Source organism: Montipora foliosa, chromosome 7, assembly GCF_036669935.1.
Source record: "Montipora foliosa isolate CH-2021 chromosome 7, ASM3666993v2, whole genome shotgun sequence".
Taxonomy (NCBI): Eukaryota; Metazoa; Cnidaria; class Anthozoa; order Scleractinia; family Acroporidae; genus Montipora; species Montipora foliosa.
In genome coordinates, this window is record NC_090875.1 from 30082018 (window position 1) to 30097017 (window position 15000).

The window sequence follows — 15000 nt, forward strand, 5'->3', positions numbered from 1 at the left end:
GGGACATACAGGAGAGATAAAAAAACTTGTGTAGTGCACAATGAGACGACACGTAGCAGAAACGTGTAGCAACACCAGTTTGGGGGATAATAGGGAGCTTAAGCACGGCTGTTTTTAAGGTGCGGACGGACAACCGGAAGAGAACATTTTACGTGACAGGACAGTGGTGTCTCCCAGATTTTCATACTAATTATATCTAATGGAGAAAAGGTACTTAGAAATATAAATGTGGTTGTGTGAAGACAAGTTAAAAGGGAAAACTGCTCACTTCCGGTTGCCGTCCGCGTCTCAAAAACGCGCGTGCTTAAGCTCCCTAATATTTTGTCCCCTTGACGTGTTCAATGAAGTTCCGTCAACAATTTGGAACTCTGTGCGACATGTCGCGGGGACAAAATATCCCCCAACTCGATGTTGCAGTTATACAAATATTAGTTCACACGAGGGAACATGTCGCTGCAACATATCCCTGGGAAATGCACCCGCAACATTTTCATGCGTATGCACATGTTGTGATTTTGTCTGTGCTACATGTCGCCTCAGTGTCCACTACACAGGTTTTTTGTCGCTGCAACATGTCCCTGCAACACGACCCCCCGTGTCTGACCACCATCTAAATCATGTCGTAAAAAATGGGCAAAAAATCCTAAGAATAAATTGAAACGAGCGGTTTCAAAGTACAAATAGAGATTGAAAGGTTCAAAATTTGTACGCTCACACGTTGGCGTTAAAACCTCAAATTTGGTGATTTCTCGTCGTTACGCAGAGTACCACATACAAATACTCGTGCCGCACGTGCAGCACGAGTATTTTTCCTCTTTCACCCAAACATATTAGGAATTTCAGATCTACGACGCGGTCGTCAACGAGAACGCTGCACGTGCGGCTCGCATTTAGCACAAAATCGTGCGGTTCTCTGCACAACAACGAAATCACCAAATCACCAAATTTGAGATTTTGACGACAACGCGAGCGAACAATATGAATCTTTCGTTCTCTATTTTTACTCTTAAACCGCTCGCACCAATTTATTTTTAGGATAGTTCGCCCACATTGTACGATGCAAACGAGGTGGCCAAATCGCGAGAAACTTGCGATAGTACAAAGTTATATTTTGAGGTGACGCTTTCGTCGAAGTCGCCGTCGTAGATCTTAAACTCCCTATTGTTTTGTGACGTTGTCGTCCCTATTGGTCACAGAAATTCTATTGTTCAGTGTTCCCCTAGGGATTCAAAACACCACAGAGTTGACACCAGAGTAGTGTGTCCACACTAGTGTCACACTGTGTTTCTCTCAAGTGTGACCGCAATCAATGTAAAACTCTCGATCCAGGCTTTCGAGAGGCCAAAACCACAGCAACTCGAAGAGGTTTTCTTTTCCAAAGAAAAAAACCTGTCATTGAACTTTTAAGGATCAGATAACCAAGTACAATTGATACTATTCAAAAACGCCACAATCACCTTTTTGAGAATGGACAGTCCTTCGTGAATTGGACCAGGGAGACCCGCGATCGTCTGAGAATCACTGCAAACACAAGAATATTTAAAAATACCAGTAATTACTAATTTTAATAATTAACACATATTAGAATGAAATGGACACAGAGGCAAAAAATACGACTTTCCGGTTTTTTTTTTTTTTTTTTGCCAGACAGCAAATTCCCCTGAACTTTTGATTGTGATGTAAAAGAGAAAGTATATTTATGTCGCGCAGTCTGAAAGGGAAATTAAAAAATTCCAACCGGAATTTGAAAGGAAATGCGTGTTTCGCTGGAGCACGCATTCACATAAACCTATCAACAGACAAAACCGTAGCAAAACAGGTGGAAATTGCTTTCAAGCCGGTTTTCTTGAGTCTCTCTTCGTACGTTGGAGAGAAGTTAGCTAATGGAGCATGCCAATCTCGATGGAACTTTCCACTAAGGAGTTTTTGCTTACTATTTTGAACAAAAAGATTTTTGGACCAAAATGTTAAGAACAGCGTTCAGGACTGAGTCATCTCAGCCTAGCTAAATTCTAAGTGGGGAATTAACCGTTTTATGGGAGTGAAAATGAAAACTCGATCCCGAGACCGGCGGGATTGGAGTGAGCACGAGATTTTCGATCTTGAAATTCTCAACGTCATTTGCGCAGATGACCTGTGATGCATGAACAACCACTGTTTCTCGAGAAATAACCCATTTCTTCACGAATTATATGAATTCTGCGAAAATAAATTGTATTGTATTGCCATCCAACAGGACCGCCGTGTCACGTGGGTGAAAACCAAGAATAGGGAAAGTCATGAACACAACCAGACAATAAAATTAAATGAACAATACAACAGCTATGCATGTGATTTGTTAACTTTTTGCATTCCGTTCTCTCCTGACTTACAACATGAGATGTTTCTCAATGTCTTTTACATGGAAAACGTCAATAGCACACTTCACTGTTTATAAACAATTCTTTTGTTATTTAAATTTTGCCACCCACAAAACAAAAGAATCCTTTGTTTCGACAGCCAATAGATCTCGGTTGGCACATTAATGACAATCGATGACGTAACGGTGAGTATTTCACGTGACGTCATCGTCGCCATGTTGTTGGACGAAAACAAAAGATCTCTTATTGGCTTCTTTTGTTCGTCCACCAGAAGTCGTACATTCCTCTATTGTCATTGGCGTCTCTAGAGGAAGGTTGAAAACGTCCAATACAGAACAGTCGATTTCAATTTTCTTTCGAAGCTTCTTCATCGTTGCTCCGAAATCAATTTAAGTGTGAATTCGGCTAATTTGTAGTTTGTAGAAATTGAACGAACAGAATTCACGACGAAAAAAACTGTTACTTGTGAACTGGTCAGTCCTAATTTTAAGGAGCGAGAGAAACGACGACATCTACGAGATCGAGAACACATCTGGAAAGGATTTGGTTATGATTTTTCAACTCATTGCGAATCTTATTGAGAAAGATGGCGTTGATTGTAATAATAATATAATAATTATTATTATTATTATTATTATTATTATTATCATTATTATTATTATTATTATCTGCTTCAACTCCCACACGCCACTCGGATGGGAGCTGAAGCAGAAGTACCCCGGGTACGAGATTTCACAGTACAACATCATTGTGGACGTACTCGGGGGCTGGTCGACAGACGTGGAGGTAGCAGTGAAGGAGCTAGTTGCGAGGAGTCACAGAGACGTCCCCAAGAAGATGCAGAGGGCATGCCTATCCGTCTATATTTATATATTGTTTAATCCACTCTTTGCAGTTAGAACTATGTATAAACTGAATTATCAAGCGGTATCATTTACAAAACTATTAAAAATAATAAAGGTATACTAATGTAAAATCTACATAATAATTAATCAAGAAATCTAAAAGTTATAAAATCATTAGCTTTCTTGGTTCTTGCCTCCTGGCGAACGGACTTTTCACTCCCAGATCTAAGATTGTAAGGAACATTATAAACATTAGCCTGAGGGCGGAGTTTCCACGTCGCAATGAACTTCCTACTTAATGTTTCTCGCCTGACTTCTAGACTTGGAAGGCCAGATATGGTCAGGGCTTCCTTGTAACCAACACCCGGGAGTATTACCGTAAGGGCTCTCCTTTGTACAGATTCTAATTTAGATGACAAATATTCAGGGATGTCTTGCCAAGCAGCCACGGCATATTCTACGGCACACTGAACATTGCACGTACTTTTAAGGTTGCGACACAAAATATATATATATTTTACCCGTGCTTCGGTTTGTCTCCTGCTCTAGAACTTTGAATATTTAGCATATTTTAGCGTAAATTAGTTTAGTTTATTATATATATACATATACATATTTTAACCTTACTTTTTAATTGTACACTATCTTTTAACTCTAGTTTCACTTGCCGGAGCACAGGCCACGCCTTGGCGCCCTGTGTTCCTTTTAACTGTATAGCATACAGATAGTTTTTACTGCTGCATAATAATAATCTGAAAAATTGTCGTGGAGTGTTTACATCATCCAAAGAACGTAAAATGTCGACGTCTCACATGGTTGGTTAACAGAGGACATCAAAGTACGCACGCGCTGGGCGTACAACGATGACGTCGACGAGAACAAGTGCAGCAGAGAACAAACGGTTTTATGAACCTGCACGCGCCGGATGTAGGTATTACACCGTGATGTATGTCTTTACAAATTTTATCTGGCGGGGGTATTCAGCAGTTAAGGTAAATACACTTCGTTCATACCGTTTTATTCCTTTGTTCGAATAATCGAAAACCTCTAAGAATAACTCGCAGGGGGTTTAGCTCTCTCTTGGCTCGAGTTGCGTGACAGCGGAGACAGAAGCCCTCGAAACCTAATCCGACTCAAACACGCCCTGGTTCAAATGTCACTGAAATCGATCACAAAACGGACGTGAGATAAAAAATGGATCCAGCTACCCATGAGTATCACGAGGTAAAATCTACGAAGAAAAGATTAACCGATGGCAAAACAGGTCAAATATTCCATTTCTTTTTATCGCTGTCCACCTGTAATCTTGAATTTTCTTTGCTGTCTTTCATCAGCGTAAAGAACAATTCTTTTTTCCGTATTCAATCATCAACAAAACCTCAATTTAAACACGATAGGGAAATTTTGAGTGATAGTATAAACCGTATCTTTTTTTAGCTTATTTTCAACATTTGTGGCGTAGACAGAACATTATTAGACGTAGTGTGCCTATTTCAGACTTTGTCTCGCTCTTGAAAGCATACACGTTGCATTCCAGCAAAAAGCAACGAACTTTGGACTGTACTACACGATTTTTTTATGCGCTCATCAAAGTGTCAAACATCACCATTGTGATATTTTTGTTTAGGTTTTCGGCTATTTCTTATCAATTTTGGTGTTAATCGCAACTAACGTTTCTGATTTACTAAAATTGTATGATTTGCCGACCTTCAGTTCCTTAGGAAAGTGAGTTGCGCTGAAGTTTTGTCTCCATTGTGTGACAAATGCGCAACATGGCTTTATTCTGAAAAAAAAAAAGCTATCCTGTATCTTCTCGAATTGGCTAGACTTCCTGCTAAATGCTGTGAACGTTTCATTGAGCAAAAATAGAGACCACAATACAAAGCAATGCTTACATTTAAAAAAAAGTCTTGATCCTCACAGCTGAGAGCAAAGAGATAGGCTTTTGAACAAAGGATATAGTCTGATTTACTTCGTTGACAAAACAGACAACCGGTATACATTGTGTACATTAATAAACACCAGTCAAGAAAATATCGTAACCTCTCTCAAGAGCTTTTTGGAAATAAGATTTCGTCAAATGTCTCAAATTTAGAATGACCTTGAATGATGAAAGAAACAAACAAACAAAATTGCTTTCTTTAGACTATAAATTATCTTCAGTTGTCCAAACAAAAATTTGACATCCACGTACAGAAAAAATGGACGAGAATTTTTGGAGGGTTAATTCGATTAGATCGAGCGGTAAATAACAAATCGGGTCGGAGAATTTGATTTCATTTGTTTGAGACGTGATTTGAGACAGAATTGAAACTCCTTGTGATGAACACCTGTTGACTTGAAACTCGAGACGACTGTAAGAATCAAAACAGGCTTGGATCACAGACCACGTCTTCTCAAAAAGTGGTTAGAATACTTCCTGTTAGTAATGCACTTAGTCCATGCATTGGTCGATCGCAAGATTTCAAGCCGCAAAGGTTTCACACATTAGAGAAAAGAGGTCTGTGATTTGCCACAGCCAGCTCGCTTGTGATGTTTTGACGGTTTTTGACAGCTTGCCTGGAAGTCCATCAGAAGACAATAGGAAAGATTGTTTGGGGATCAGGTGACGTCAACGGAAAAAAATCTGGTCAAAAAAATTTTTCTGCACTACGGTTAAATTTGTTCACATGTTGAGCGAAGCACACGCGCGGCCAACAAATTTCGCATAGATCGACAATCAAAGACATCTTTGACGTTGAAGATTGACAGCCAAGAAGCAACGATGCCGAGATCATTTTTAATCAAGAAGAAGCCTGAAAAACCGTACAAATACACATTGGACGAAGGAAGGCCCCAAGGTAAGATCCTCTTTCTTTGTGCACTTGTTAGGAATCTTAAAGGTCGGTTCGGGGTAACAAGTGCACACATTCTTAAACTCCACCAGCTTGGGCTTGTAATATTTCGAAAAGGTTAGCTTTTTATAAGGGGTCCTCTTGGTATCTGTCGGTTCACGAAAAATACGGCGCAAATCACTGTAACAAATATACATGCGTTTAACTCGTCAACTCATGCTGTGTACAACAGGTCCGCTGGCTGACCTCGAAGGTGAAACGATGCCAGATTCTGGCGTGATCAAGAAATCCTTTCAACAAACGCCCTTGGTTCGAAAGTGGGACGATTTAAGATCGAAAAGCGTTTATCCAGCAGAAGTTACAACGTGTGATTTTCATAGTCACGTCCGCTCAATGCTTAAGGCTGCATCAATTTTGTCCGAAGGTGCCACATCATCTAAACACGATGACACACCTGGAAATTTTGACGAGAAAGACGCAATGGGAAATGAACATCACCTCGACAACTCGCCAGGAAAATTAAGTCGAGGAAAGAAACCGAACAAACGAGAGAGGATCTCTTCAACAAGCGACGCTTCTGGTCGGAAGCTCAAACGTACGAGGAAGGAGTTTGCTTGCAAGCACTGCGACAAGAACTATTTGTCACTGGGGGCGTTAAAGATGCACATTCGTACACACACGCTGCCGTGTAAGTGCACGATCTGCGGTAAAGCATTCAGCCGTCCGTGGTTGCTACAAGGCCATATTCGCACGCACACTGGGGAAAAACCATATCAGTGTCCGAACTGCCAACGTGCTTTTGCGGATCGTTCCAATCTTCGCGCACACCTGCAGACACATTCCGCGGTGAAGAAATATTGCTGTTCTCAATGTTCGCGATCTTTCTCTCGCATGTCACTTCTGCTTAAGCATCAGTATTCTTGCGGCACAGAGGTATGATAAAACACAAATCTTGGATACCAAACATTTAATCAGGCACGTTTTCTCTCGAACACAAGACACGTGTGTGATGTCCCACAACAGATTGTTTCAATTTTGCTACGTTAACTTTCCACATTGTTTCAAATGACTCATCAAGTTCGTATTTAAAACGCAAAAGTATATTTTATTCAAGCTAGATGTCATATTTGTTGGGTTTTTTTTTTTAAGAAACGGCTTTTCCAGCCTTCAGTAATTCTTGATCGGCCTGTCAAGAGGTGGTGTTATTTTTTAACGATAAATTTCTTATGAAAGGAAAATGATTTGCTTTTGTTCCGAAATAGGTATTTTCACACCTTTTGAATTAATCATTTCAGAGCGAGCAAATTCGGTGACACTTACCAATTAAGAGTTTAATCTTTTAAAGTAAGCAAAAAACAATCTTGAATTCCACAAGAAAACAATAAGGAACTACCTTCTTCAAAGCCTTGCCCACACACCTGAAATTTACCAGGCAATTCTTTTGTGGCAACTGTTATTTTCTCGTGTACAGGATGACATTTTGCGGCAAATATAATTTCTTACAAGGCGTTGCGCCAGCTTTCAATAAATAGCAGATCAACATTGCCATAAGCAAAATATTTTTTCGTGTTGATCGATGTATTAAATAGTTGCAATACTTGAAGATTTCAATTCTCTTGGCTTGTTTTCCCGAGAAAAACCAACAAAAACAAGTTTTCGAAACTTGTTTGCCGTTCCGTGCACACGAGCATATGCCTTTGTCACATACAAATTTCCTAGAAAACGTTTGCTGGTGTAGACGAGACATCGACTCCGTTTGAGCCACATTGCTCAGTCCTTTGCAACTTGTGGATACGAAAAAATACTATCAAGTTAAATTCAATATATTTTTCCATCTGTCAATAAAAAAAAGTACGTGGTGAAGTCTTTGAGAACAAGGCTTTAATTAGAAGATTAATTATTAACATCGTTTTGCAAAATAAGTGCACTTAATTAAAATTTAAACGGGCGTAAGACCAGTATTAGCTTACGTGGCTTTTGTACTAAAGAAACGAGCCACGTCTTTTCTAAAAATAAAGTCGGTTGGGGAAGATATTGTATTGCGTGGTTCTTTCATCCTATTTATAGTGCCCTGAAAGGAAATATGTGAGAATTTAGGCAACTGGGAAGCTAATTACGATAAGTTTGTCTTCGACAAACGAAAAGTCAAAAGTTCAAGTACTTTATTTTGTCTCTCTCAAATCGTTCGTGTGCAATGATTGGCCAATTCTACAAACGGCGAGTTTTTCCCAGCATGATTGGACCAACGGGGCCCTAGCAACCGGTATCTGAAGAAGCGTTCCGCATTTTTTAAAATTTATTTTCTCTACCCTCATATTTCGTGATACTTACTTGTTAGATATTGTCGAGCTTTGCTAGAATTAAAGCCTCCTTAGTTTTTCAATCTTTTCCAAGCAGTTGTTTTCATCAATATATTTTTTAGCTCTTTCGTTTTCCTTTGCTTTTTACATTTACGTTGTCTGCGAATTATACTAAGTCTTCGACCGAAATGAAGACCCATCTGTTACGATGTTTTGTGGCATCGTCCTCAGGATAAGCCCGATGACGTATGCAGGGTAATGGTTTTTTTTTTAACTCCTATCGCAAGGGCCCGTACGTCTCCGTCTTCTCCTTCCACTATAGACCATATTCGTATTCTCAGTGTTGGATTGGAACTTGCTTGCAATGGAGGCTAATGCGAGGAAATCTTTTCAAATGCAAATACTTTTTATTACATTCCCCCGCATTAGTCTCCATTGTAAGCTAGTAAGTTCCAGTCCAATACTGAGAATACGAATATGGTCTACTGTCTAGCCATAGGCAGATCATCTCTACTGCCACAACTGTCTTTGTCTGATGGTCACAAATCGTGCATCCATTTAGGTTGGCCATGACGACACTCTGCTCTGTACACAACGCTATCCTCTGTTTTAGTATATACTAATTAGAAACTGTTCACCGACGTGAAGGTGGCTAGTGGTGGATATTTACCGGGCCGTAAAGCGGTGAGGTAAAGACTAAAACATTGAGATAATATAACAAAAAAAGATGACTTAGCTCATTTACTCTTACAAAGATTACAACATTTTCGAGCGCAAATTCCGCGCGGATTACTCGAAGGTGAATAGTTAACAATCGCGCGGAATATCGCCGGATACTTAGCCGACGAGGCCGTAGGCCGAGTTGGCTAAAATCAGGCGATATTCCGCAAGACTGAGTAGAATAATTCTTTTATTATTCCACACATTGATGACAAAGCACAATTTTCTAAATTTATTGGGAAAAAAAAGCTGGAAAAACTACCATTTTTCTCCGCGACGCACAAAATTACGTATACCGCAGGATATAAGTTAAGTACGCACGACGAATATTGAACGCGCTATGACCATATTTGGACATTGTCACAATGTGTTGAATAATAACAAACGATATCCGGAGTTTGAGTAGCCAATCAGCGCGCGAGTTCAACGCTATCCACTGTTTTAGTATACACTAAACCATGTGATTAAAAACTGGATCATTGGATAATGGAATTCGAGAGTTTTGATTGGCTAAGCCATCATGGGTTATGAGCCATTATAGCATGATCTACAAACACGGCAAGCATATGCGTGATTTTTTGGGCTTTTTTATTTTTATTGTAGTCTAGTTTTCTATATTTTGGGGGCGTTTTTAATAAAACAATTATTCCACTCGCACTTGTTGGATATGAGATGATTACAGCCAACTCGGCGCTACGCGCCTCGTTAGCTATCTATCATCTCATATCCAACGCGCGCTCATGGAATAATTGTTAAATATCCCTGTACGTTTGCGCATGTGGTGATGATACATGCTTCAATTTCCTCAACATCGCGAAGAATAACACTTTCAGCGCTGCGATATGCTTCTTCAGGTGTTTCGATTGGGTTAACGCTGAACATTCAGCGAATACATGTATAAGAGTCTCAGCAGACCTCCCACACAGTGTGCAAAGGATGTGGTATTATTGGCAAGTAGCAAAAGTAGCGTGCGTACTATCTGAGAGGTAAAATAAAACTGAAATTACAGTGAGAGCATAAGTTTTTTCCCCAGGGGAAATGCGGAAAAGGCGGGACTTCCTCTTGTGGGTGTGAAAAGAATTTAGAGCTAAAAGACATTTGCCGTAATTAATTTTCACACAATGGCCAATTTATGATTGGTGTCGCAAATTTCGTTGTGACGAGGTCGTCTGTTAACGAAGTGTAAGGTTTCCTTCCATCGCAATGTGCAAAATTAAAGCGCTATTTAGCATTATTACTAAGTTAATACTTGATTAAACGCCACCGAATTTAAGCTCGTGGTTTGCAATTGCCAAATTAATTAAGTGACAAAAGACGTTGATCTTTGACATCAATGGTTTAATTAAAATTCTGTTCTATTACGCAACAAAAGAGTGAAACTGCATTGAATTTACAGTCGCGAAATGGAAGCAAATTTTCAAGGAAAACCATCGCGAAATAAGGCAAAAAGGTTTGGTCCAACTCAATGTGTTCATACTTTTTAGCTGCCAGGGAAGTGTTCCGATTTATGAACTAACGTTTTTGACAAAACGTGACACCTGTTCAGTGGTTTGGTTTTTTTTCCTTTTGAGGTAAAGCGGTAAAATTACCACGAAAGGCAAACCTGGTCAACGCGATGACGTAGTCCTTCTACCGTGCTTAGTAAATTAAAATAGCATCTAGCGCCCTGATCGAGCTAATCTCATATTAGTCTTAATTAATCTTAATCTTAATTAAACTTCAATCGCCTTTTCTTTGGTGATCAAAACAATGTTTGCACACGATATTTCTTGCTTTCAATTTTGACTTAGCCTTTCGATTTTTATTAAGCACTGGGTGACATTGTTAAGTTTTTTTTCTATTTTGGACGAGCAAAATTCAAACCTCTTTTGGTATTTTATCACAGATGAGCTTTTGAACAACTGGTAGCTGGTTATCTTTTGCCAATTGGGGTTTTTAATTCTTTTTAATTGCTACTTTCAATTGATTAAAATTAAGTCGGTGAACGAGCTTATGAACTTGCTATGTGCTCTTTTACTAAAAACAAATCAAATGAGTTATGAGTTTGTGTTTAAGAATGCAAAGTTAAAGAAAGTCTTTGCTCATTATGATCCCGAAAGACCGAAGGCTGTTGTAAAGATGATGATAAAGCAAAATTCGTTTTTCCTTTCAAAAGGAACAGATCCGGAGATATTACGTTATGTCTGGCGGTTTCAGTCAACAGTGTATGGTTACCAAGGTTGGATTTATTCCAGGACGAAATTTCTTTACGTCGGGAAATTCGAGCTTCCAAAGAAAATCAATTGACTAATTGAAAAAATATTTCCAACAGCGCCTACTTTAGCAAAATGGATTTACGCGTTAACACGAAATAAGTTAGCTCTTCAACAAAACTTCGCATTTCAGGTTTCGAAGGACTAGCTTTAACAAAACGGGAAACGAGTATTAGCCATTTTTCCCTGAAATGACTGAAAACAAAATAACTCAAGCTCGACTGCTGGATACCCTGTCATTTACTTACATGCCATTAAATATAAATACCACCTATTGTATTATAACTCGTCTGACCTGCCAAATATTAGCAAAGAAGGGAAAGAGAATAAGTGTCACATGCACAAACGAATTTTCCATTTTGGCCTGCAGCTAGGGTGGAGTAAAAAAATGCTTGAATCTACACTAAAGTACTTGAAAATTGACAGTGAAAGACAGAGATCCGTAAACGTGATCCAAGTAACATCATAGAAGGATGCAGTGGGTATCACTTATGTAATTCATGATTTTATTAATTCTAATTGTAGTTATTTGTATTCTTCAGATGCATGGTAACTTATTTGTATTGTATTGTTTCTATTTAGTTAGAGATTTTAGATAGGTGTCCCCTATTAGAAGAGGATATTCTCCCCTGCTAGACTTCATCTGACACGTCAATAAAGTCATTGTCATTATTATCACTATTATTAGTATTATTATCATCATTATTATTATTATTATTATTATTATTATTATTATTATTATTATTATTATTATTATTATTATTAACTATAGGATTTCATCACAAGAAATTAATGCTCAGTAGCTTTCATTTGAATGGTTAGAAACAACTTATACAGCACACCAGAAAACGATTGCTCAGTCTGAAAACTGGCTTTAATCAGCAAAGAAACTTGCCATTTTAGACGAAAAATCAAACTATAAATTTTCTGAAAGTTTACTTCACGGAACTCGTTCCTTGAGGTCGATGCTTGTTTCCATTGGCTTTTCGAAATTAGTTGTTAGGAGAATTTACATCAAGACCTGTCAGTATTCGGGAAAGCTACACCACAATTTCAAAAGCATTCGACGGGGACAAGGTGCCTTATCATGTTACGGTTTGTGCACGTACGAGCATACGTTGCATGCACCCGCCGAGAATTTTCACTCCATGGCATGGAGCCGTAGTCTCGCTTAAACGCCTAAGATTAAATGACGTGCCAATACAAGAATAAAAATAGCACGCCTGTGGTATTTCCGATTTGAATAACCGCAAGCGACTCCTCATTGACCGAAAGTAATTGCCAGCTAGCTTAAGCTACATGGTTTTAATGAGAATTCTACGGAAATTTGCCGACTAACTTTGAGCGAGTTGGGAAAGGAACTGTTTTCACGGAATTTTTCGGTTGTCATTCGCTAAGCGATCTGAATAACCGGATTTTCCGGATTTTTGTTGGCGACTCGGATTTTCTCCGAGTCACCAGTTCGACTTACACAGAGACCAACTCAGTTAACCATAACACAGTGATTCATCAAGGGAGAACATTATACACCCTTAGCACAGCTAGCAGCTTCAGAGACTTGAAGTCGCCTTTTTCGTTTTAAGGATAAGCAATCATTTTAAAATCGATCGATAGTCAAGACGTCACAGGAACAAGTTACAAGGTTTTTTTGTCTGTAGTAGTCTTCAATGACCAGATTATCTTACTTTCAGCCCAAGAAGGGATTCTTTGGCCTGTCACGCAATCCCGTTACCGTGACAAGCAAAATGACGTGATCATGAGTCCACATGAGACTCAGAAGTCACTAAATTTTCTACGTCGAATTTCATCTTTTAGGATCGAGTCAGTTTTCTGTTTGACTGGAATAGTTTCAACTATTTCTACTCACGATTACAGGCTTAACCTTTTCCCACCGGGAGGAAATGCTACAGTTAATTAATCGATTAAAGAGTTGCTTATTCATTCAACCCCACTTACCCTCTCAACTGAAAACCTACGAACTTGTTCCTTGTGTTATCCAGAAAAATATCCACATCCTTTTGTCTGTAAATCAATACAGGAAACGGAAACGATTTTTCACTCTGCCAAAAGTCAAAGGTAAAACCTCCATTACTTTCAGCTCGGAGGCTGTGGGGTGATAATCAAAATGGCGAAAAATCATGTATTCCTCCAGTAGCAATTAAAGAACAGCGACCTTCAGATTGGAGTGCGAACACGCCAACTAGTACGAGTTCTCAGTTCAGAGCTAGCGTATTTCGAAAGATTTTGTTCTTTAAAAGTAATGCGCGTACACAATGCAAAAAATTCGTATTTGTAGTCGTTCTTGTACTCCAGTCTGAAGGTCGATAATGCATGCATTTTGACTGGTTATCACATATGACCTAGTAGAGGACAGACGTATAGCTGACGTCATTATCAAAAACTTGTAATAATTGTTCTTCATTATTTAAAACATTTGTGACAAACTCGGCTATCGCCTCGTGTGCCATTTTTTGGTTCTTACCACATTTTGACGTCATCTGATATGTGATCTATTATTAAACAAACCCACGGCAACGTGGGGTCTATGTTTAACACATAGACCCCACGTTGCCGTGGTGCATATGTTATTCACCGGCCGGGAGGTCCTTATCGGGAAACACTGTGCCCGAAGTCTTGGATAACGCGCAAGAAAGCAAGCCGAGGTCGGTAACCAAGAGGGGGAACAGCTTCTCCCAAAAGGGACCGAGCTGAACTGGTGAATGACATTTATATTTCTTTCTAAAACCGAAAGGAATGATTCTATCAAAAACCCAACCGCGTGTTTATAACAATAGAGTGATATTGTTAGCTTTCTGGTTATTTATGTTACGTTGTTTATAGCGTGTTATGTTTGCTTGAGGAGAGAACTAGTGAAGTTTATTTGCCTGTACAAGCGATGTTTAATAGGACACTTCGTGACGCTTATAAAAATCGACATGCATGACACTCATGATTGGAGTGTGGTGGAGTCGAATTTGGGACCAGTCCCACAACTTTCCGGGCCTTTTGGGGGGGGGTATCATAAATTCCGGTGCAGCGTGAGAACGGAGAGGTTGTCCGTCATCAAACTACACAATCCTTTTCATTTTTGTTATCTTGTAAACATGTTCAAAGACCAGCTTATTAAAACCAGTGGAGGGCAGTTTCGTAAAGGGCTTTTCGGGCCCGAAAAGTTTAAGGGAAGAAACGGGCCCCTATTAAAGAACATAAATTCAGTTGATCCTCAGAATGGGACATTCTTAGTGCCCTCATCAATGACCCATGGGGCCTCCTTCAGTGACTTTGTCGTTGTACCTGACTTTTGGTCTTAGTTTCGGTGGTCTCAATATTTCCTGTTCCTCCTCGCTTCTGTCCCATACAATCTCACCATTGCTATCACTATCTGAACCCGGGGGAGGGGTGTGGGGAGCCGGTGTTCGTTCGTTGATGACGGGCTGTTGAGGGGGGCATTGTAATTCGTAACTGGCTGGAAGGCCCGCAGCCACTCGAACTTCTTCTTTTCTCTTGGCTAGTTCTTCTATCCCTCCGAGGGAAACCTGCAGACAAAAAAGAAAATAACACTTGTAGAGGTCACATAAGCACTGACGAGCTCAAGCCGCGGCTACACGAGCGATTTTTTGCTCGCGCTGGTGACGCGTTTTTTTCAAACTTTGTTGTGTCGCCAGCGCGAGATGAAAATCACACGTGTA

General features: G+C 39.6%; 2 protein-coding genes across 2 annotated transcripts in view; one reads left to right on the forward strand and one right to left on the reverse strand.

Annotated features, from left to right (window-relative positions):
* Nucleotides 1-15000, reverse strand: part of LOC138011771 (striatin-interacting protein 1 homolog) — a 45999-nt gene that overhangs the window by 16853 nt on the left and 14146 nt on the right. Inside the window, exons 10-12 of the mRNA XM_068858929.1 lie at nt 14606-14847; nt 13268-13333; nt 1458-1521 (exon numbers count right to left, since the gene is read on the reverse strand). Coding sequence (XP_068715030.1) covers nt 1458-1521; nt 13268-13333; nt 14606-14847 — 372 coding nt within the window. The remainder of the gene's footprint in view (nt 1-1457; nt 1522-13267; nt 13334-14605; nt 14848-15000) is intronic.
* On the forward strand, nt 5837-7183 carry LOC138011772 (zinc finger protein SNAI2-like). The gene is made up of 2 exons (XM_068858931.1): nt 5837-6045; nt 6272-7183. The coding sequence occupies exons 1-2, from the start codon at nt 5970-5972 to the stop codon at nt 6976-6978; spliced, it is 783 nt and encodes a 260-aa protein (XP_068715032.1). The 5' UTR covers nt 5837-5969; the 3' UTR covers nt 6979-7183.

Bases quoted from the DNA above. Each gene is read 5' to 3' on its own strand.
- LOC138011772 (XM_068858931.1), top strand. From the start codon at position 5,970: ATGCCGAGATCATTTTTAATCAAGAAGAAGCCTGAAAAACCGTACAAA. The intron at 6,046-6,271 runs GTAAGATCCTCT...TGTGTACAACAG, and splicing joins GGACGAAGGAAGGCCCCAAG to GTCCGCTGGCTGACCTCGAA.